This window comes from Camarhynchus parvulus, chromosome 2 (assembly GCF_901933205.1).
Source record: "Camarhynchus parvulus chromosome 2, STF_HiC, whole genome shotgun sequence".
NCBI lineage: Eukaryota > Metazoa > Chordata > Aves > Passeriformes > Thraupidae > Camarhynchus > Camarhynchus parvulus.
Genome location: NC_044572.1, coordinates 118,695,641 through 118,718,695, shown reverse-complemented (window position 1 = coordinate 118,718,695; position 23,055 = coordinate 118,695,641). Strand labels below are relative to the sequence as shown.

The 23,055-nt window shown below is 37.3% G+C and overlaps 1 protein-coding gene across 1 annotated transcript in view; it reads left to right on the top strand.

The window, feature by feature from the left end:
• The window catches only part of NCOA2 (nuclear receptor coactivator 2), a 184,682-nt gene that overhangs the window by 105,961 nt on the left and 55,666 nt on the right, over nucleotides 1–23,055 (top strand). Inside the window, 2 exon segments of the mRNA XM_030967515.1 lie at nucleotides 7,641–7,742; nucleotides 8,625–8,797. Of these exon segments, the coding sequence (XP_030823375.1) occupies nucleotides 7,660–7,742; nucleotides 8,625–8,797 (256 nt within the window). The 5' untranslated portion in view covers nucleotides 7,641–7,659.

The following is a 23,055-nucleotide window of genomic DNA, read 5'->3' as shown; positions in this document are numbered from 1 at the left end:
CCTGTAATAGACTGCCTTTAAAATAGAAAGAATAGAAAATACAGAAGAGGCTACAGGTGCATGTCAGATTTTAGTACAAATCCTTTAAAGGTGACTAGAGTCTTTCATCTTGCTTCTATCACCTTCCTTGTAGAAACTCTGTTTTCCCTTTAGCTTTATCCTATGTGATTGTTGTAGGGTGGCAAAGGTTTTAGACAGTTTCATCTATAGTAAAGGTGGTAGTGCTGTTTCAAGAAAGAAGCATACCTTTAAATAAATTAGTTTATGTTTTTAATCTGAAGTTTCCATCACCAACCAAGGTATTGGACATCTTGTTTTTTTGACAGATTGGCATTGTTTTGTTGGGGGTTCCAGGTGTGAACCCCAAACACCACTCCAGTGGTGAAGGACAGGAATACGTAAGTTGGTTGTAGAGCATGTGGCTTACTTATACCAGGGATTCAGGAGGATGGTTTAATGTATTTCTTACCTTTCTTTTCTGTCACACTTCTTATTAGTGGATCTCTTGCTTAAATGTTATTTTACTAGACAATGCAGTCTTTTTTTCTTTGTATTTCCCTGGATTTTCACCTCTTGTTTTTTTTTAATTCACTTTGAAACCCTTATTCACATCTGTGTGGATTTGTGGGAACTCCTGTGCTGAGCGAGGTTGCTTGTGAAAAGGCCGAGCTCTCCCAGGGTGCTGCGGCACGTGGGGTGGGCAGGCTCCATTCCCTGCCTGGGACTCTGACAGGTGCAATGTGCTGGGAGGTAAAAGTTCCTCCTGAGCTGCTGTGGCTGACCAAGGAAAGGTTGGCTTCAGGCTCCAGTGGCCCCCCCTCTCTGATCTAGTATCTTATCCTGCCTCTGACAGCGATTTCCTTTGGAGGTCTGGGAAAGTGGCTAGCAAGCATTGCCTTTGCTGAAAAGGTTGCAGATTGCAGTATGTATCAATGTTCAATGTTTTCCAGTGCTGAAATGAAGCCAGTGAAAAAAGAGTTCATAAGCAGGAAAAAATGTGAAGAATCAGAATTTGCATGTGACTTCCAACTTTCCTCTGGCTTCTACCAGAATTAATGTTACACAGAGTACTTTTCTAATTTTGAAACTGAGATAGAAAGCTTTCTAGTCATGGCAGCTTCACAGGAAAAAAGGATGAACTTTAATGGCTGTATGTTTGAGTAAACAACCACAGAATTATAAGCTGTTTTTTTCAAATTAGCTGTTAGAGAAAATTTTTTGCCAAACTTCTCACTGACTTGCAATATAGTTTTGGTCACTAAACAGTATTTTCCTGTTTGTTACTCAGTAAACCACTGACTTTAGCAAATCTCTTCAATATGCATCAGTTGTAGATTCACTAGTTTCATATGTTGGTGGGCTGGAAGGGTGGTAGTACAGTACTGCTACCTGATTGTCCACTATATGGTACTTTACCTTTTGTTTGCTACTTTTCAGGTTGAAATAGCAGCTTTGAAGGTGTAATCCTCACTTATTCTTTAGCTGCATTTGTTAGGCTTATAATAAATCTGACAGTTTAACAGGCCTTGTTTGGAAGATGGCCTGCTCTGATAAGAGATAAAATGCACATTATCTTCTTCTACATTGACTCTGGATGATTAACTGAATTCACTCGTGCTGAGGATCAGTGTTGGAAGGCTTGCTCTGCATGCCATCTTCCTTCGTGACATTTGAGGAGTTGAGGAGATGTAAAAATTCACACAAGTGATTTGTGCTAGATATTTTCCTGTCTCCCACTTCATGGTGCCTCTGCTTTTCTTTCCCATTTGAAAGATGGATGTTTACTATTGCTTTATAATTAGGTTAAGCCTCTCTATGTACCCCAGCTTTAGCAGTTGCTGGTGGAGGATGTAAAGGAGGATGTGCCGTCATGACGAGAGCAGAGACTATTGTTTTATTGCTGATAACAACAAAAACAAAACAAAACAAAAGAAAAAATAATTTAGGCATATTTCAGGCTCTGTTGTTTCAGTCTCTCACATCTAGTAGAAACTAGTTAGTTGTCAATTAATGTGGTTACTAATATGTACTATCCTAAAGTTTTTAAATTTAATTTTTCAGTGTTTGTGATTTACATTTAACAATTGGAATTATTAGCCAGTGGGAGTTTTTTGCAAGTATTTTGCATGCTTTGACCTCTGCTAATGAAATGGAAAGAGACGGAAAATGCACTTTGGGTGTTAAATATAAATTGGAAAAAAGTATTAAGTTACCTGATATGTCCTGTTGGTATGGGTCATCAGTGGGAGAGTAAAATTAGTTCTTTGGATATTTTTAGTAATAATATATCTGATTGTCTAATTATCTCCTTCCTTGTAGTAAAATGCTACCGTGAGTGTTTTTATATTTCCATGGCTCTATTGCTCATTTATGCCCAGTGGAATTAAAGCTTGAGTAGCGTCTTAGTCAGCATTAGAAGTTCAGTTCTTACTTATTGTTGTAGTTCTGGTGTTTTGTTGGGATAGGACACATGGAAAAAAACATAATGTAGAGTAGAAGAATGTGGTACCACCACTGAAGGCAAGATACCAATTCCACAGTGTGATACTATGTTTGTATTTTGGAGTGCAATACAGCTCTCAAACAACTTACACAATAAAAAAGGGAGTGCCTGGTCTTGCATGACAATTAATTCTGTGAGACATGCATTCAAATTCAACTTTGTAAGACAATTTCTTTTAAAATAAAACTTATTTAATTCAGTATCTGACCTGTCATGATGAGTTTGGTTTTTTTTTCATTTTCAAGCATTTCTTTATATCTCTCTCCTCAAAGCAGTGATTACTGCTGGTTTTGTTTTTACTAATTCCCAATTTGGTTAATCATTTTTCTGTACCTTGCTAAAATAACCCTTACCAACATTTTCTTGATTTTTGCATTTTTATATGATAGAGCTGATATTACATTTCCACTACATCTAAAGCATTGAATGCATCGAATGGTTTAATTTCTTTATCTTTTTTCTTTCTGAAAATTGCTGTAGAGATGTATAAAAATATCAGTGGAGCAGGATAAATACTGCTTTCTAATCTAAGGTAGTTCCCTTAAGGGGAAGTTTACTGGAGTAAAACTTTGAGTCTTTGATTTATCATTCTACTCATAGTGTCTTTAGTTTTGAATTGTCATGTTTCCTGGAAAAAATTAGACTTCAAATGTGGGACTTCTGTATTTTGAGCTGAGAAGTTCTATGAGTTGCTCAGGAACCTAGGAATATCTAAAAGTTCATTAAAGTTTCTTAAGTTCTCCTGTTAAAATATTGAATGATATCATGTTATGAATGTTTGTGTAGTATAAAACTGTTGGTAATAGTTAAATACCCAGACATTTTGATGCAGATAAACTAATATGTATTGAGGAAGTTAAGGCAGAAACCAAAAAGTATAATATACAGTTTAGCTGCTTTGACTCACAGATGTTTATTTCTGTGTCTAAAATTCATCTATCAACTCAATAAAAATTTATGACATTTTCTGTTTCTTGCTTGGAAATTTCCCAGGAACCTGTTCCTTGGTACTATATGTGCCCAGAAGGACTTTCTTAAGAAAAATGTGTTTTTAGCTTCTTGCTTGTGCCACATTCAATTTGTAGAAGTACCCAAAACTTCTCAAGTTCTTCATCTAGTGGTATGCATTGGTCTTGATTGTGAATTAGCTCATGGAAAAATATGTGAAACAGCTGCTTTCTTTTCAAAAGACATGAGGAAACTGGAAGAGTGCTTGCCTCTTTGACTCTTTAAGAGTCATTGCTGAGAAGTGGGAGATGGAGCTTTGCTACCCTCCTCAGCCTAAGGGAGTTAAATAAACCTCAATCCTTGTGTCTCCAGACAGTGCTTGAATTGCTTACTCTCCTGAGTTTAGTGGTATGGACCACACCCCTAAAGACTCTGCACTGCAAGAGTTAATCAGCCAAAGCCCTCTGTGCTTCATAAACATCCAGCTTTGGCAGGAAGGTGGCCTAGCACCCAGGAGGCTGTCCTGCATGCTGGAAATACAGGCATGGCAGCTCTCTCTGAAGAGGAAACTCCGTCTCCATTGCCCAGGTTCTGGCTGTTTTAGTTGGTAGGATGATGTTACAGAAAAGTCTATCCACACCTTCTATAAGTTGATTCTTCCTCATTTCTGCAAACTCGAGAACAGAATTTAGTTTCTGAATTCCAGAAGAATCCCTGAGCTCTTAGCTATCCCAGTCAGACCCTAAATACCTAGGGAGACAAGGGTTTGGGGGCGCATCCTTTTGTTTTTAGTACTGTGTGCTAGGTACGGATGAGTGCCTTTCATTTTAGCCTTTGAGATTTTTTAGATTGCTTCAGTATCATCTGTCTAGCTCTCCACTTTCAAGAACACCCATCTCTGGATTTTAAATTCTGCTTCAATATCATCTGTCTAGCTCTCCACTTTCCAGAACACCCATATCTGGATTTTAAATTCTGCTCTGAAGCACAGTCACCTACAAGACAAGAAAATGGCCTATAAAAATCTTTGAGGTCTAGAACAGGATTTTTAATTAAGACATAAAGGAGAACAGAAAGCAAACATGGTAGTAGGTGGTAGATTTCCAGAAATAAATTATTATGAGTGAGAAAGACATGGGTTTATTCATTCTAAGAATAAACTGATAATGCTGCTGAGAAAAAAGATGTAATGGCCTGTAAGTGCAAACAAAATAAATACATATATTATTTGTTTAGTACTATTTGCTTTGTTTAAAAAAAAGAGAAGAAGGTGCTAGTTTTGTAATTATGATACTGCTTTTGTTCCCCTTAATACAGAAGAATAAAGTTTGTGGTGGGAGATTAGTTTTAATATGTCCTCCAAAGGCTGATAGTGGACCTAGTGGGATTCCTACAGAACAGCATTAGTGTGTGAATGCAGGAATAATTGATTTATGCATTTGTGGAGCCGCTGGTGAAACTTTGCTTCCCACAAAAATAAAACTTCCTTTTGAAGTAGGTCTGACAGAGTAGGTAGGAGAGCTGTCAGTAACAGTTTCTGTATGCTTTCTTGAGGAGGAGAGGGTTTTGGAGGATGGTGTCCACCATAAATTCTTACCCTCTTACTGCTTGGGAGGGAAGGAGAGTGAGAAGATGACAGTTGAGGGTTTGACAGTATTTGTGAATTGTTGTGCTTACTTTTCTCAAGAAAAATGACTGATTTACATTTCTCGGGTATTACTTGGGAAGCATAAGAAATAAAGGGATTCCCCAGCCTAATTGTTCTTCTGAACTTTAGAAGATCAACTCACCATCTGAGTCTGGATCAGAGATCAGATCTTGGGAATGTACAGCTTTCATCATGCTGATGATTTTTTCTCACCTTGGTCAGTGAAGAATTTAGTCATAGAAACAGAGCTGCAAGGACAGTTCCAGCTCTCCACTGACAAAGGTTCTGTTTAAATATTTTCAGTTTCCTTAATAGTATCTTGCACCTTCCTTGGAGTTCTTATTTGTGATTCTTTTGAAATTGCATAGTTTCAAGGAAGTGCTTAGCTCCTCATCTATGAATGTATATTGGTACTCCTGTGCTTGGATAAATTCAGATGTGTATGTCTGCTGGGGCTAGGAGTCAGTGAGGACAGACAGCTGTAGGGGAGCAGCTGGTGTCAGGGTCAGGGTGTCAGCAGCAGGGTGTCAGACCATGCTGGAGACTGCAGTCGGTGTCTTGTGCTCTGCCGGGTGGCTGGCGCTGCTGTGGCTCTGCCAGTGCCCTGTGGGGCCACTGGGGGCTCTGCAGCCAGGACAGAGTGGTGGAACTTGTAATGGTGCATCTTCCCTTGGAGAGTTGTGTCTGCTCTGCCACAGGACTTTCTGGCTCTGCTTACAGTGGGATCTTCTCAAAATAATAGCAGTGTGTATGTAGATACGCATATGCATGTATAGACTCAGTAGAGAAAAAGATAATGCAGGGGTCTTTCGAATACAGTCTGGTACCATTCATGTCAAAGACCAGATGGAAGCTATATGTTACAGGCATGATACAGTCTTTCTCATGAAACTTGAACAGTATTGAGAAAAAAGGAAATGACTCCACTCTCTGCTCAAACTGATTAAAAAACTGCTGAGATCAGCTCAGTTGGTGAGAGCATGGGGTTAGTAACACCAAGGAGATGTGGGTTTGGTCCCAGTATGGGCCATTCATTCAAGGGTTGGACTCAGTGATCCATGTGGGTCCCTTCCAACTCAGAATATTCTGTGAAAAAATACTTTCAGCAAAAAGAAATTTTTATTTTCTTTTAATTTAGGGAAATGTTAGGTGGTGGTCAGTTCTGAATCTGGGACGGCTCCATCTCGTTGTTTGCTTGCTCAGGTTTCAGTGAGTAGCCTTTCTCAGCATCAACTGCTCAGACCTTAGTCTTTGGGCTGTTTCTGTTGATACCTGCAATATCTTCACTCAGTTGGCTCATTGGGAAAACCAAGATTTCCAATGTGAACATCTGATCACCACCACACAGGCTGGCAGCTAGATTTTAAAAAATGTCAAAAAGAAAAAGGGAAGAGGACTGTGTCTTTAACCCCTAGCAATTCCCTTATTAGGTTCAGTGCATGGCTGACCAGGTCAGCAGAGGGAAAGGAACTGGTGGGACAGAAATGGAGGGCTTGAAGGAGGTGGTGAACTCCCTTGTTTTGATACCTGATTTCCACTTTATGCCAAAATGAAGCGGTCATACAATTACAGGCTCCAACTCTTATTTTAGTATGGTATGAATCACCTTTTGGACACACTCACCTCCTTCAGGCCCCTCATGCTTATTTTTGTGCTAATCCCAAACACTACAGGAGCTCTCTGAAATGTCTAGCAACACCTCTCTAACATCATCCTCACAAAACTGGCAGCAACTAGCAGATGCTGAGCCGGGACTGCTCCATCTTCTATGAATTTTTGATCATTTACATCATCTCCTTATGTCCTTTGGTGATTTCTGCCTCCAGAATATTGGTGCTTGTTGAGAAATGTGTAATCTGAGTTTCATGTGCTTCTACACAGCATAGGGAAACCAAGAGTTGGGAGCAGGGCAGGATTTCCACAGGCTGTTTATTGCACAAATTATAAGCTTTTGTTATTTTACTACATTAGCTTGACAAGTTATTCTCCTTATGAGGTAGATTATATGTACAAATATTTATCAGTTCCTCAGCAATTTCTAGTGCTGACAGATGTTCTTTTTCTATAGTTTTGTACTTTTGCAGGCATTATCTTCTGATTTTTAACTAAAGCTGCATGTGCTACCTTTTCATGTAGCTGGGACACATGCTTTATTTCATGTATTTCAGTTCTGTTGAGTTTTTCTTGTTGTATGGCACTGTGGCTTTTCTTTGTCTTTCATCTTTCAACCTTGCAGATTTGCCAAGAAAATTCAGCAACTCAGGCACAAAAGATACTTATCAATTCTTATGTAACTGGTAACAATGAGATTACAATGCTTTACTTGCTCACCACAAATTTTCTTCTCAAGGAGTTTTGTGTAGCATTTTGTTGGGTCATAAGCACAGTATTTTTATTGGTGCCTTTCAAACAAGCTCTATTTCGAATGATAGATTTGCCAAGTAAAACCTTACCTGTGCATGGAATGTGAAACTTGTAAATATGAACTGAGAACTCAACACTCTTCCACCATAACCCTTTCTTGCACTTTCTTCCTTTTAGTTGCTGATATGTGTTCAAGATGAGTGGGATGGGAGAAAATACCTCTGACCCATCCAGAGCAGAGTCAAGAAAGCGCAAGGATCCCGATCAAGTTGGACCCAGGTTAGACCATTTATTTCTGGAAATATTGAGAAAATGAGTTAAAAAAATGTTACATGTGCTGCTGTTTTTCAGTTAAAAGATGACAAACAACATTCTTGCAAAGAGAAGTCAGTGCCAAACTACTTTATTGCAGCAATTCTGTGTTGTTGAGGGCTTGGGGTGGGGATGAGAACTATGCTCTTTTATTGTTGTTTGTTTGTTTATTTTCGAATCCAGCTTTGTGCCAAAATGCAGAATTTTGGTGACAGTTTAGGAGAGATGTAAAAATGGTTTTTGGCATTCACTGCAAGAAGTCTTCAGTCACTCATTTTGTCAATCTGAGGTTTTTTTTTTTACCACCTCTGCTGTACATTATAATCTAGGTCTTGAAAATATTTTCCAGCTTTACAGCTACCAACACAAATGCATTTTAAAGCATAACCACTCATTCATCTTTTCTTAAGACTGCCATAAATTCACAAGGAGGCAGGGAGTATGGATTGCTCAGTGTAACTATTTAAGTTGTTTTATTTTCTCATACACAATCACTATATAATACTCTTTGGATTCTCAATGCTGTGTGGGAGGGATACTTGTAAATATTCAAATCCTGACCCCCCTCCTCCCCCCCCAAATAATCTTGTGTTTTCAATTTCTAATCCCAATCCTTTTTTGAAACAAAAACATGACTGCTGGAAAAAAAAACCAGTAACATCTTTTCTAATGCTCCTTTCCTTGTTCCAGAGGAAACGTTTCTGTGTGAGAAACTCTTAAATTACATACTGGTAGTGAGAGAGGTGTTTTTGTTAAACTACTGTCAAACCTTTTAAAATCACCTCTGAGCTGGCCAGAGGACAAGTAAACTGACATTAAAGACAGAATTTTTATAAACTCCTCTTTCAGCCCAAAAAGAAGCACTGAGAAACGCAATCGTGAGCAAGAGAATAAATACATTGAAGAACTTGCAGAGCTGATTTTTGCAAATTTTAATGATATTGACAACTTTAACTTTAAACCTGACAAATGTGCAATCTTGAAAGAAACTGTGAAGCAAATTCGTCAGATAAAAGAACAAGGTAAGAAGACTAATTAATTGTCTTTGAATATTTTGTCTTGATTGTTATTTTATTTTTGGCTAACCTGATAGTCTCTTCAGCTTTTCTTTAGCAAATTGCCATGTTTTTCATTAATCAGTAATGAATAATGCTGTAAAGTCATGTGAATAGAGTGTGTTAAGTATCATATTCAGTATTTTTAAAATAAGCTTCACTGAAAATTGTTTAGAGAGAAAAAATCTATCAGTCTGATGTGTGTATCTAATGGAACTCACTTGTGTTTTCACAAAAGTTAAACTAGCAGATGGTTTTGGGAAAAAAACTCCACATACTTTTACATGGATGAGTAAGAACCCTTGCAAAAGAGAAATGTCCAGGAGAGTGGGATATGCAAGAGTTCTGCATACTCGTTTTGCTTTCTTTTGTTGGTATGAATAGATATTGTGGACTAAATTATCCGCGTCCTTTAAATGATGACATCATATCCTCGACTACAATAGATTTGAAACTATTCTAATCTCTAGATAGGGTCCTGTTATAAATGTAAACCACAGAACGTGACAGTTTTCTTCCTGTTCTTTGTCTAGAAGATTAGTTTTGTATTTCTTTTCTTTTGATATATTTCCTATTCAAAGAGAAAACCCAAATCTTTTAGAAACTTTAAATTTTTTGGAAGTGGGTTTTGTGGCAAAGGTCTGTCTAGGCAGGCACACTGCAGGTGTGTTTAGGGCAGATTCAAATTCTTAAAGTGAGTGCATGTAATTTTTCTTTTAATGTAGAAGATTTCTATCTCTTTGTAAACTGTGTTTAGAGTGATTCCTTTGATTTTCAAACAGTTTAAACATCTTTCACTTTTTCACTTTTCTGTGGGAAAATAATTTTTCCTTTTCCATACTGTGTGTATAAAATTACAAAAGTGGAGACTGCATGTTACATAATTTAGATACATATTTATCTAAATGTATAACTATATAAGTAGATCTACAGTTTGAGACTTCAGTCTGTTCAAAGCTAAATGGAAAGTGGAAGCAGTCAGATTGTGTCAGTTGCCTCCAAAGTTCTAACTGATTAATCTTAGGGAGTGTTCTGTTTCTCAGCTTGTTCTCCTCTTTTTGCTGTTAGGTTGCTATGATTTTTAAAGTGGATATTCTAGTGATGTTGCCATGCCCCTTATTAGAAGTATACTTATTAACCTGACACAATGTCCATCATTGTTTTGCACCTTGCTTTTGAGATATTCTTTTTCCCTTTTCTTCATCCTTTTCTCAAATTGATTTTTTTTTCTGTCACCAAGCAACACATACTCCTTATCTTTACCTGAGAAAAGGAAAAGGACAAAAAAATTGTGTTTTCCCAGGAAATGGGTGCACAAAGGAAAATCTGCTAGTCCACTTTGGTAATTCTATAAGCAGTTCTAGAAAATCTAGTCTGAAAATCTGGCTCTAGCTCATGGTAACTTTGTCACATCCAGGGTTTTACTGTTTAGGACGAATATCACAACAATAGTTTTCATGGGACATGCACACTCACCAGACCAGGTTATATGTAAACTATTGAAGTCATCAAGGGCCAGAATTATGCCAAAGCTGAACATGCAGTTAGTTTTTTAAGGTCATAAAATCTTATTGCAAAACCAACTGAATATACAGTCCTAAAGACAGACTAAACTGCTGTGAGCACTGTTTATTTCCACAAGTAGAAGTAGTTTGCAACCCTTGAGCAATAAAGACACTAAATTGCTCTTTTTGATGTTGATTTGTTACACAAGGTTCTTCCGCTGAGGACAATTAGATGTTCTGGTAACTGGGTATCCACATAAAACTCACAGCTGGTACAGACTGACTTTAAGCGTCTAAGGGGCACTGCAAAACACTGAGACCTTCACTGGTCATTAGTGGTGGTATCGGAAGAAAGAGCAGAATATTTGAAATTATTTTTTTGAGCTGATAAAGGTTTGATACCTATTCCTACATAGAAGCTACTTCTGTTTGTTGTAATAGCAAATTTAAAAGGCTTTTCCTTTTAAGAAAAATTCAAATGACAGCATACTCTGAAATGCAATATTATTTTGGAACAGGCATTTCATTAACAAAAATGTCTCACATATACTAAGTGTCCAAATTGCACAAACAGTACAGTCTACAGGTACTTCTGTTGAGTTTTTGCCACAAAAAATATGACATAAACAATGCAAACAGGTTGCAGACCTAGTGAGGCTATTATTTTTACTCTCTCATGTTTTATAGGTAGTTCATCACCTCACCTTGGGAATCCTGCACTTAGATATATGCTCATCATTTAAATGTATTAACTTTTAGGTTGTTCCAAATCTTTCTGATTGGTCTTCCACTGGAAAGACCTACTAGAACACCCTGACAAGGGTAAAAAACTTGCATTATCTATTTGTAAAACAAGTCATTAAAATAATGCTATACTTGCATGAAGTGCCACGAGACTCAGGTTAAAAACAATATTTTACTACAGTTGTTTTGTTGATTCTAAGTGTTATGCCGAATACTTGTACGGCAAAACTAAATTAACATCCTGAAACTCTTCAGTGATTCTACACTGACATGGACAAATTAAAATGGCTTAGTGGTCATACAGTGGATCTGCTCTGCATTTCTTCCAAAGCAGATTAGATTAAATAAGCGAGAACTTAATTTACAGTTTTAGTATTTAGAAGTTTTAGTAAAGAGGTTGTTTCTTTGAAATAAATACTAAAAATTCTAATTGCAAATGAAGGTCTAATTACTTCCAAAAGCACAGTCAGTTATAAATACCTTGAAAAGCCACTGAAAGCAACAAGTGTTATAGCTTCTACTGAGCTTTGTCAAGGAAACTTTATTCTAGGTTCTAGGAATGAGAACAAGGAAGGATGAAATGCAGATTGATATTTGTTTCCCATGTCAAGCTAGCTGGGCTGGTAGCTGAAAAAAGTAATAGATCTTTTGCTTTAATAATACTGTATAATTTAGTATAATGTTATCCTGATCTATTTTATATGCAAATATATACTTGGAATACTTTATCTGTTATCTTTCTATCATTTCTCACAGTATATACTTCAAAGATTCCTAAGTTGTGGTATGTTAGAGATTCTGTTTTTTACAATTTGAAGGCAAGTTATAAATGCATCTGTAATTCATTAAAAGAATTCCAGATATTTGGAAGATGTAACCATTGCATGAAGTTTTAATCTGGGTTTTGAAATGGTTTTAGTACTTGGGAAGGTGATGACAAGTTATTTTACAAAAGCTTAGTTTTCTACCAAGTATGACTTTTATCATACTATCTTACAATGATTGGATGGAGATTTTGTGAATGTCCAGAGGAGATGAAAAACTGTGATTATAGCATGAAGATGAAACAGAAGTTGTATTCATGTAAATCTTAAGTGGATATCTCTATTGGGGATTTGAGTCTTGTGTTTCTAGCACTTTGGAAAACATTAATTCAGTTTTTTATTTACAACATAACAGTAATTTGGAACAGTTGTTTTACATGGTCGTTGAAGTGTAAGTTCTCCTGTTGTTTGCAATCCATGTTAAGTTTCTTGGAAAGGGTAATGGTCATGTATGTTACAGATGTGTTCATAATGTGTACAGGCAAGTAAGTTCTGATTTGCACATGCTTAATTTAAAAAGCTTGTGTTAGACAAGTGTAAAGACCATTGGGAATAAACATTCCTTTATATGCCAGATGTCCAAGGAGCTATAAAGCCATTTGATTGTACCTAATATGCTTAGTAAAATAGTATCTGATTGATTTTAGGATCATATCTTATTTTAAGAAGCAACTTCAGCATTTAAGATACTAATTTCTGTCATATAAGTACTGCTTAAAATGTTTTCTCATATCTGAAGACAACAGAATTTTGACAGTAAATAAAAGTAATCTGAATTTTCTTCTTCCTTAGCTGACAATCAGTTGAACTGTTTCACATCAATCTCATTTGATTTTATTCCAAGAGTAGTCCTTTTCCTTCACTCTTGTCACCAGCCTGACTCCCCTCATTATGGTAGTAGAGTTTTTGTCATTATTTTTTTGATTGCTTTGTCTCTGTTTTGCTGGGTTTTATTTCAGGGTTTTGTGGGGGATTTTTGTTTTGTTTTGGGTTTTTTGTTTGTTTTTTTCTTCTTCTTTTGAATAAAAAGCAGGTTATAAAAATGATACCCTTGCCCTTAGTTTGCAGCTCCTTTTATCTGTCATGCTGGCCCCAGTCTCAGCAGGTAAATAACTCATCTTTTAAAGCAGAGACTATCTATCATATTTCACTGTTTGAACAATTCCTGCTTTTTAAAAAAACTTTTAAATTTACTTTTCTACATTATCTAGTTGTTCTTTAGCCTCCTGTGTGAATATCAGCAATACAGTAGGTACAGAGGATACTGAAGATCACCTTAAGCTTCTTCAGCAGTTTCTGCAGCTAAGTCTCCTCGGACCTCTTTGGTTGGAGTGCTGAGGAATGTGTCCTGACAAAAGTGCAAGACATGGGGTTGTTTGGTTTTTTTTACAAGTCTCCTGAGTTCCTTTTATTAAACTCCAGGTCTCTACCTCTTATTTCTCCCCTTCTATTCTCCAAGCCTTTCAGTCTCCTGTAGCAATTTTTTAAGATGGCATCCACCTGTCTTATTCAGATTCACATACAGTGGAATATAATCTATTGTGGTAAAGTATCCTCAAATATGATTTTATGTCAGTTCCATTTTCCTGCAGAGTCCAGTTTTCATGTGTCACTAGTTTCTGAAGAGGTTTTATGTTCTGTAGATCAGCTTTTCAGTGATTCAGGGAAGGGATATCGGGTGGCAATTACCAGTCTAGCTGTTAATGTACATTTCTGAGATGTGAAACAGATCTTGTTTTCAGAATAGCCTTAAAAGACAGACCTTGGACAGAATGAATCACCATGTGAAAGCAAAATAGTGTTGGGAGGGGAAGAAGTGCTTGATGAAGAGAGACATGCATAGAAACCTGTATGAACTTTAAAAGAAGGCTTGTTGTTAATCATATTTATCTTCTTTTTCTGGTTTCACATTTGATAGCAAAACCAGTTTTTGCTTCCTTGTAGCAGCAGTGTGTAATCACAGGGGCACTCCAGCAGGTAGTGCGTTGTTGCCTCCAGCACCAGTATGCAAGTAAAATCACTTGCTAAAAGAAAGCAGCATGGTCTTAACACTGTAATGAGGTGTTGCTTTGGCTGCTGCTACTTTGAATTTATCAGATCTGAATTTAGATTCATATTTCACAAGGTATTTAAGCAACTGCCTAACTTTAAGCAGATGAGTAATCCCTGTTAAGTCAGTGGAACTACTTAAAGGTTCAAAGTTATGAGCATAAATATCTTGTAAAATCAGGGTATTAAGGCAAGGGAGCATATGCAGACTTGTGTTTTGTTTGTTGGGTTTTGTTTTGCAAATATTTTACTAAGTCAATTTTGCTGTAATTATATTTTTATATTAATCATATTTGAGATGAGTTATTCAACTTTTATGCCAATTTTTGAATCTTCTTCTTTTTGAAGGAATTCTACATGGCTATTACTGTGCGTATATACTGTACTTTCAGTCTGATAGGATTTTAAGACTAAATTAAGAGTCACAGAAATTTGTGCTTGAAGTCAAGGAATTTATGCAGAGCATTTACAAAAAAAAAAAAAAAACCAACCCAAAACAACAACTATTACTGAATTTGCTTTGTTGTCTACTCTGCCTACAGCTGAGAGTGATACATTGAAAATATCTTTGATCTTCCTGTGTACATTGTAAGGCTTTCTGGCTAAATATGTAGTTTATGTTGACTTTACTAGTTGCATGACTCCAGAGAACTACTGATTCACTGAAGAATTTTAAGTGGTTTTAAAATGGAGACCCTCAGTTTCTTTTCTGTATCTGATGAAAAGCAGCCCTTGGCCAGCAACCATCAAGTGGGCAGCTTCCTGGTGTTTGCTTGTTTTATTGGAGTTGTGTATCATGCAGAATACTTAGCTTAAACCTTATCTACACATAAGTTAAGGCATTTTAATGATACTAATATTCTCCTGTGGAGGCAGTGATATAATGTAATTAATATTACTAACTGAATAAGTAGCTGAAGACACTTTATGACATATAACTGTGTCCACAATGGGATCAAACAATTAAGAGAGAGGGATTGTTCAGCATGGAGCGGAGAAGGCTCTGGGGAAGCCTTATTGCAGCCTCTCAATATGTAAAGGGGGCTTAACAAGAGACAGAGAGAGACTTCTTACTGAGGCCTGTAGTGCTAGAACAAGAGGCAGTGGTTTTGAGTGGAAAGAGGATAGAATTAGATTGGACTTCTTCCTTATGGAAATAATTCTTTTTTGTGAAGGTAATGAGGCACTGGAGCAGGTTGCCCAGAGAAGTTGTGGATACACCATCCCTGGAAGTGTTCAGAGCCAGATGGGATGGGGCTTTGAGCAGCTTGGTCTGGTGAAAGATGTTCCTGCCCATGGCAGGGGGGGTGACTAACTGATCTTTAAAGCTCTCTTCTCACCTGAGCTAGTCTGTGATTCTATTATTCTCTTGCTTCAAGAAGACAGATAAAAATGATCAAGTGTACAGGCTGCAAACTAACCAGTGGAAAATAAGTCAGCTGTTGAAAAGCCCTGGTTTCACCATCCTTGCCCTCCTCCTGATCATGAGTTTCCATTTCCTCCCGTACCATGACAGTAGCATTTCTGCAGCTGTGTGGTGAGCCTGAGAGGTGGTTTTGAGGTGGCCTGAGGATTGTAGAGGTTGCAGAGGATCTGTCTCACCCTGGGTCCCTGGTGGGGCCCCACTCCCACACAGGTCCGAGTGTGCCAGCCATGACTGAGCTAAGGGCCAATGCCCACAGCTGTCCCAGTGGCGTTGGGCGTTGCAGGGTGTCATGTCATGGCTGTCACCTAACAAGACATTCCTCCTGACCATGGGCTTCAGCTCAGTCAGTGATGGATGGCTTCCGTGCCAGAGATAATTTGCTTTAAGTTTTAGACTGAAAATCTAAGCTTTGACTTCAAGTTATGGGTCAAAGTTAAAAAGAAACTAAATGTTAGTCTCAGCTATTGAAGTGCTGGTCTTTTTCAGGTAGAAATGGTCATTACTGGCGAGCGCTACAGGAAAACTTTCTTGTTTGTTTTGCATCCTACTTATATTTGCTTTTCTTTGGTCTTTGTGTTCTTTCATAAATTCTAAATGTCCAAGAGAAAAAGAAAGTTCGAACTAGCAAAGTGTGGCTGTTTATTTTGTATTATATAGCTGCAAAGATGATTACAGTGTAAGAGGTTGTGATCTGTTACACCAATGCTTGGAAATGCTATAAAGGACTGAGCTGCTTCTCCTATATTTAACCTTCTTTGGGGGATATCGTCAAGTGTTCCCTCTTTGTTCTTTACAGGAATATCTTCATTAAAGTTTTGGTTTAGTTACTTAAATATGTAATGATCATATTATGGTCTATGTACTTCTGGGATTGTAGTAAAAATGTCTTGCATAAGAGAGATGGAGACATCTCTTCTTGAAATTTTGGGTTTTGGAGGCTGCCTCCTTAGTAAGTGTGTTGTTCTCAGACTGCATTTAAATTGTCACTGAGCACTTTAAACTTCAAAACTTTACAGGTTTGTTCAGGGTTTCTTTTGCAGTTTAACATGTAATCTCTTATGAACTGTAAATATCATAAATTGATTTAGCATTTTTATTTGAGGGGAAAACAAAATGCAGAAATATAGACTGACATCCATCCCTGCACAATATGGACTAAGCTTTTGAGTGTCTAGTGTTTCTCACCAGGTGTTCTGTCTTTAGGGGTGTGATCAGAAACAAAGGCTGAGTTTAGGTGCTAAAAAATAAATGCTGAGTTTAGGTTTTAAAGAACAATTGTAGCCTTCTGATTTGAGTCCTAATGATAGTGGTTTTAGTCCCTTGTTGCTGGATGGTTTGCAGTGTAAAAGGTGCTGACTGTAGAACACCAAACCTTGCTGTGTGTGTTAGATTATGAATGCAATGTCTCAATCTCAGCGGCACATAAAACAAGTAAATGAAGGAGACTTCATGTTACTTTGGCTTTCTGTCTGCAGCTTAATTTATGGAATAGCAAATTAATTCACTGTGAATGGTGATGATACTTTAGTCAAAAAAAGATCATCTATTTTAAGGAATCTAGCTTTTGTTACACAGCTTTTATCTTTTGTTTTTAGACTGCAGCTTGAAAAGCAATAATATAATATTTACTCACAATAGGGCGCAATGCCTTTCATACCATGTTTGAATCCTGAAAACCTGTGGATTCACAGCACATTGAAGAAGCATTGATCAAAGGCTTCTCTGTGTTCAAACTAGAACCAAGATAATTGTATCTGTTTAAGTCACGCATTTTGTTATTGCTGTAAAGCATTCTGTGTATGGACAGTTGGTTGGAAATAGGGGTCCTTGAATGGGAAATCACCAAGGATATGAAAAGCAATAAGTCAGCTATGACTACTTCAGCTTTCAGTTTCTTTTATGAAAACCTTCAGTGGGCAACTGGGGGAAAATTACAGACTGAAGATTGAAGGGTGACATGGCAAGTGATCAGTTGCTTGCTCTGTCATGAACACTGTTGAGCTTTTAGTGAATGCCCTCAGACAAAGGACTAGACCGTCAATACAGACATGATTTCTGTTTCCTTCCATCATTATGGGGTGTTGGCACATCTCTGTGTATTTTACAAGACAAAGGGTACTCTTAATATATTCCCTGCACACTTAAACACACACATACTCCCCTTCTGTAACTTGCACAGGATAAGAGGAGGGGAAAGGGGAGACAGAAAAGTACATAAATTTAAGTTCCACCAAAGTGGATAACTCCATAAACCATACATCCATTAAGTAGATACTCCATAACTGGAGGTGCTTCAGCTATGCCCATGTTATCTGACTAAGTATCCACATGCTTGTTTGGGTGAAGCAGCCGTGTTGTGCGTCCCTTCACTGAGGCCTAGGTTGTCCCAGAGCAGAAATGCATGTGCCTGCACTTTGCTTTGCTCACTGGCATGAACCAGAATGGAGCTCCAGAGTGTGCCTGCCACAGAGGACTCCAGCAGACAAAGGCAGGATACAGCCTCACAGCTGGAATTTGTGACTGAGTCATACGGAAGGGGCAGATTGTTAATGGGAAGTTAGCTGAAATCTGGAGCGACTTACTGAAGGAATTGGTAGGTTCTGTTAGCCCTTCCAAAGAAGCCTGAATGTTCTTCAAAATATTCAGTTCTCGTCATGATACAGGAGTTGGTGTGAAATATTTTGGGATGTGTTAGAGAGCTGGCTAGGCAGTTAGAATGGTCCTTGTCATCTTAAGATATGTGATCCTGAAGAGCACTAGCCTTATACTAGTACTTTTTCTCCTGAGGCACAATTTCCTAGAAAGACTTGGAACAACCTGCAATTCCCATGATTCTACTGAGGGAGATGACTTCCAGAGACAAATTAGGTGTGGGCCTATATTCAACACTGAAGAGGAAGTGTGTTTAAATATAGCATTTAATCTACTTGGAAATTAAAAAAAAAAAAAAGGAAAACATATCAAGGTTGTAATTTCTAAATATAGATTGGAAAACTCAGAGGGACCCTCATTTAGATTTTTCTTGGTTTATTTATTTTGATGTTTGGTGGAAAAAATAGCAAGGTGTTTTGTGCCAATCACATAAAATTCTTCCTGTCTTGGTTCTTTTATAAAGGCTTTTATAAAGCCTTTCACCATCTTGGGTTGAAGGAAAGATTTGAATGTTTGGGGTTTTTGTCTATCGTCAGTTGTTTCTTCATATCCCTGTTGACTCCTCTGAATGCAATACTCCCTGTCACTAATTTTCAAAAATGGAGTTTTGTATCAAATGAATTTTCTTTGTATTTTCAAATTTACCCCCATTTTTTGAAGGGTTTTATTTTTAAGTCTGCACTGTTTTCTCTTCTTTTCAGTAATTGTCCTGTGTTTTTTATTTTTTTTTTCACACCTTCCCCAGTCCTGCTGTCTCTTGTCTTTGGTGTGGCTTTAGCCATAATTTTATGACCAGCAACACCATACCTGTGACAGTTTTATTCCATTCACTATCATCCATCTGATAATGTTTTTACTCTTAGTTGCTGTGGTAAGAAATCATCAAAAATAGTTTAGGGAATGTGACAAAAGTTACTAATGAATTGCTGAGTGTTACACTGATGAAAATCAAGGATTATTGTGATTACTATTGAGCTTGAAAGTTGAGCCACCATCTGTCTATCTGCAAGAGGTGCTGATTTTAAGTGAACATTGTAGTGCAGATTGTCAGGCCATTGTAGTTAATGTTCAAAATACAATTATGTGTTTGCAGTTGGCAATCTAAAATGTAAATATGCCCAGTAAGCTTTTTTCCCCATTACTTTTTTATATCAATGATACAGGCAGAGAAGCCAGTCTGCAAAACCTTTATTAAATATACCTGAGGGAGGATATTGGCTTTCTCAGTGTCCTTACAGTGCAAGAATACTCTTCCTTTCCCTGAGCTATATGATGGTTATGGGCATTGCCACTTGTTCTTTCTTTGAAGCTCAGACAGGGAGCATATATCCTTTATCTCAACAGCTTAAATGCTTTCCAAAGAAAGGGGTATGGTTTCTTCTATTGTTTATTGTGGGGATTTTTGTTAGGTTAGTTGGTTGGTTTATTTAATAAGGACTTTGGCCCCAGTATTCTTCAGTGTTTAGGCTGAGGTGAACACATAATACTGTGGAAATAACAGCTGTTCTGTCAAAGGTTTCACCTGCTGGTGTTCTAATGGGTAAAATGTAAAACAAGGAGCAGACACCCATATTCCTTTTTGCAGGCAAATAAGTAAATTGGAGACTGGAGGAAAATGTTCTGGATTACCACTTCTGATGTAATGCTCAGGCTTGGCTGCAGACCAGCATTACTGGCCTTCGTGCTAGGGAGGGACACGGCTGGAGGCAGACCATAATCTTCAACAGTTCCTGGTTAAAGCTACATGTGTTCAGCATTTCCAGGGTGATGATTGCCCAGCAAGGGCCCCTCACTCCCAGCCTGTGCCATGTCAGGAGTTTGGGGCTGGGAAGGAGCAGCAAGACTACAGAGCTGGCTGGGCAGCGCCTGCTGGCACAACATGGAGCATCCTCTGCTGAGCTCCTGGTTGCCCATGGGGAGCTGTTGGGGAACTGTTAAAACAGCTCCAAATTTCTTCTCAGAAGAGAACTGATAAAGCTCACTGAGAAAAGAGAGAAAACAATACCATTAGTGTTTAATGATTTTCCTGTTTATGGATTATACTGACATATTTCAGACTGGGTGCAGAACCCTGCTTCATGAATCTGAGTTAGAGAAACAGAAACGGGAGCGCCTAATTAATTAAGTTTTAAGTGTGGTTCAGTCTTTTGAAGGGAGCCCATTTGTACCTATCAGTGCTATTAGCAGATGTTTTAAAATGTCTGGTAATTAATATGTGACAGAATAAATTAATACAATTGAGGTTAAAAGTGACTTTGTCTGGATGTAAATCATAGCAACAAGATAAGCCAAGATTTTCTAGGGTAATGAAAAAAGATCTCTTTATTTTAGAGAACATTTTAAGCAATGCAGGTTAATAATCTTACCTTTCTTCCCACAGCCACCCTGAAGTAATGTACCTGAAGTAATGTAGCCACTGTTGAAATATATGAAATTTATCTTAAAACACAGTTTTGTGAAGGACTTGGATGAAAAAATCCTTTTAAATAACTAACATGCAGAAATAAACAGTTTCTTCTAGGAAGGTTTTGCTTTTCCATCTGGTTTCCTTGCAGTAATAGGAAAGTTTCTGTTTCTAAATTGCCTTGAAATTTTGGCTGAGGCCTATGATGGTGGGTTAGACAAGTAAGAAGAGGGGCCCAAGCTTCTATTTCTGAACACTGGGCTGTTATAGAAGAAAACTTTACTTGTCCTTAATGATTTAGAGGTTTTTTGCAAAAGATTTATCTACCATAATCTGGACTATTAGAAACAGTAGGAGCCCTGTAATCCATGTTAACATGGACACATTAAATTAAAGCTGTTTCTGTTCTTCCTTAGCTGTCTTCAATTATCTGTGCTCCATTTTGGCCTACGTTTTATTATGGAAACTTCTTTCATAGGGAGCCCACGATCCATTATATTTCTTTTTTGTGGGCCACATTAAGTCTCTTGAAAACTTATGCAGTTGTCAGTGGAAATTTATAAAAGCAAAAAGATCTTTGGCTGTTGTTGTGGATGATCTGGTGTGTCACAAAGATTTATTATCAGCATCCTAAAATAAGACAGATATTTTATAATCATGGCGATGTGGCACTCAAAGAAAGGGAGTCTTCTGTTTCCTTTTAACAGCTGGTTGAGTACAGAAGAGTTAGGCTTCAAGAAATAGAGTCTGGCTAGATTAATACTCCTCTCTAGTATGTTATTTTGGCCTAAGTTTTGGAAACCCAGAAGTTTAATTAGCTTGGCAACTGCATCTGCAGATTCTAGTCTAAAGAGTGTTAACCCTTATATCTTTATTTTCAAAATCTGGCCAGTGTTTTAACATGTTGGAGAACCAATCAGAGGGCTGTTAACATTTGTGAAAGCAATATAATCTTTCTGAGACCATGGTGGAGCCCTGTTTTGAACAAAATTATCAGATTCTGCCATGTTTCTTGTCTTTGAAAACATTAGCTCAGCCAAAATGTTAAAGAACACTGGACTCCCACCATTTAGACATTCATATCAATACTGTTTTGAGAGATGAATTATCAAAATAAGATGGGGTTACTCATTTGGTAAATATCTAACACTTATAAAATTGCAAATGCCAAGAAATACAGTAAATTTTTCTGTCCTAATTGAGCACATACCAAAGAAAATAATTACTTTGTTAAATGAAGTGATGCCAAATATTTGTATCTAATATTTCGGTGCAGAGGTCAGTTAGTTTGGCTCTTTCTTTTGAAATGCAGCCATATTAATGTAACAGATTTTAAGTCAGTGCTGATGGCTGTGCAGCATTTGTTATCATGCACAGTTGAGTAGTTTACGTGAGTGTTTTGAAATCATGTAAATAGCAACAGATGCAAAACCGTTTCCTGGATGTGTTTGTGTATACAGCTACAGATACATATATTTGAATCTGCTTATCTGATTCTAGCACAGAATAATAAGTGACTGATTAAATTCAGGGTATTTTGGGGTAAGGCACTGACAGCCAATGTGCTTAATCTAACACGTGTACTCCTTTATTGTTTGAGTACTGTATTTTAGGCATTTATTCAATACTGTAAATGACACTATAATCAATCAGATATTTGTGATTATACTGGTTACTAGACATTTTTAGGAAATGTAAATGCAAAAAGAGAACCCCAAACCCCTGTATTTAAAAATGCATTTTAAAACCAGTGAAAATTAGAAATTCTCATCATCATCCTGGATTTTGGTCTTTTGATAAGGACATTTCCTGGGCAGGGCACTTTTGATGATTAATTTATTTAGATATTTCCTTAATGGGTCAGTATACACTATAAAGACAGTGTTGGTGGTCTTTTTTGGGAAAAGATAATATCTTTAAAACACAGGAATACATGTACCTTTAATTTTTCTGACTGCAAGTTAAGCACAACCTTTCATTTCATATAAAAGCATATGTTGAACATACTTAAATATTTTAATAATAAGACAGGTCTAAAAATTTTGCAGGAGTAAATCTATATCCAGTTATATTCCTTTCCACCTTTTTGAAAACTTTGTGGAAAAGGTTAATGTTGCAGCATGTCCAGGGATTCAACAGGTGATAGTCATGATGGAAGCTTAATTCCATGTTCTGGAGATGAAAAATAACTTTCCACTCATAATGTGGTAGTTTGACACATCACCACAAGTCTAAATGAGGCATAGGGTGAGGAACAGTTTCTGGATTCAGGGTTCCTTTCAATCTTAGTTTAGATTTCACTTAAAGGGTAATACAGCAATTGTCCTTCTGTGTCTTTACTGATAATTTCTTTGGTGACATTAGTTTTAGTGTTTTTATTTATTTTAATTGCTGCATTGTTTCATATTTTTATTGTGTGCTGGGTACGGATCAAGCCATTGAGGATTTGGGGTCCCAGATAGGACACTTTAGTCTTCACTTGAGCAGCAGCAGAGAGAGGGTTATAGCTCTGGGTTTTACTTCAGTCGCCAGTCCTTAACTTACCAGAGACTAGGAACCTTCTGGCGTGATACCAGGTAAGAATAATCTCTTGCTCACTGCATTAAGTAGGTTAATCTGCA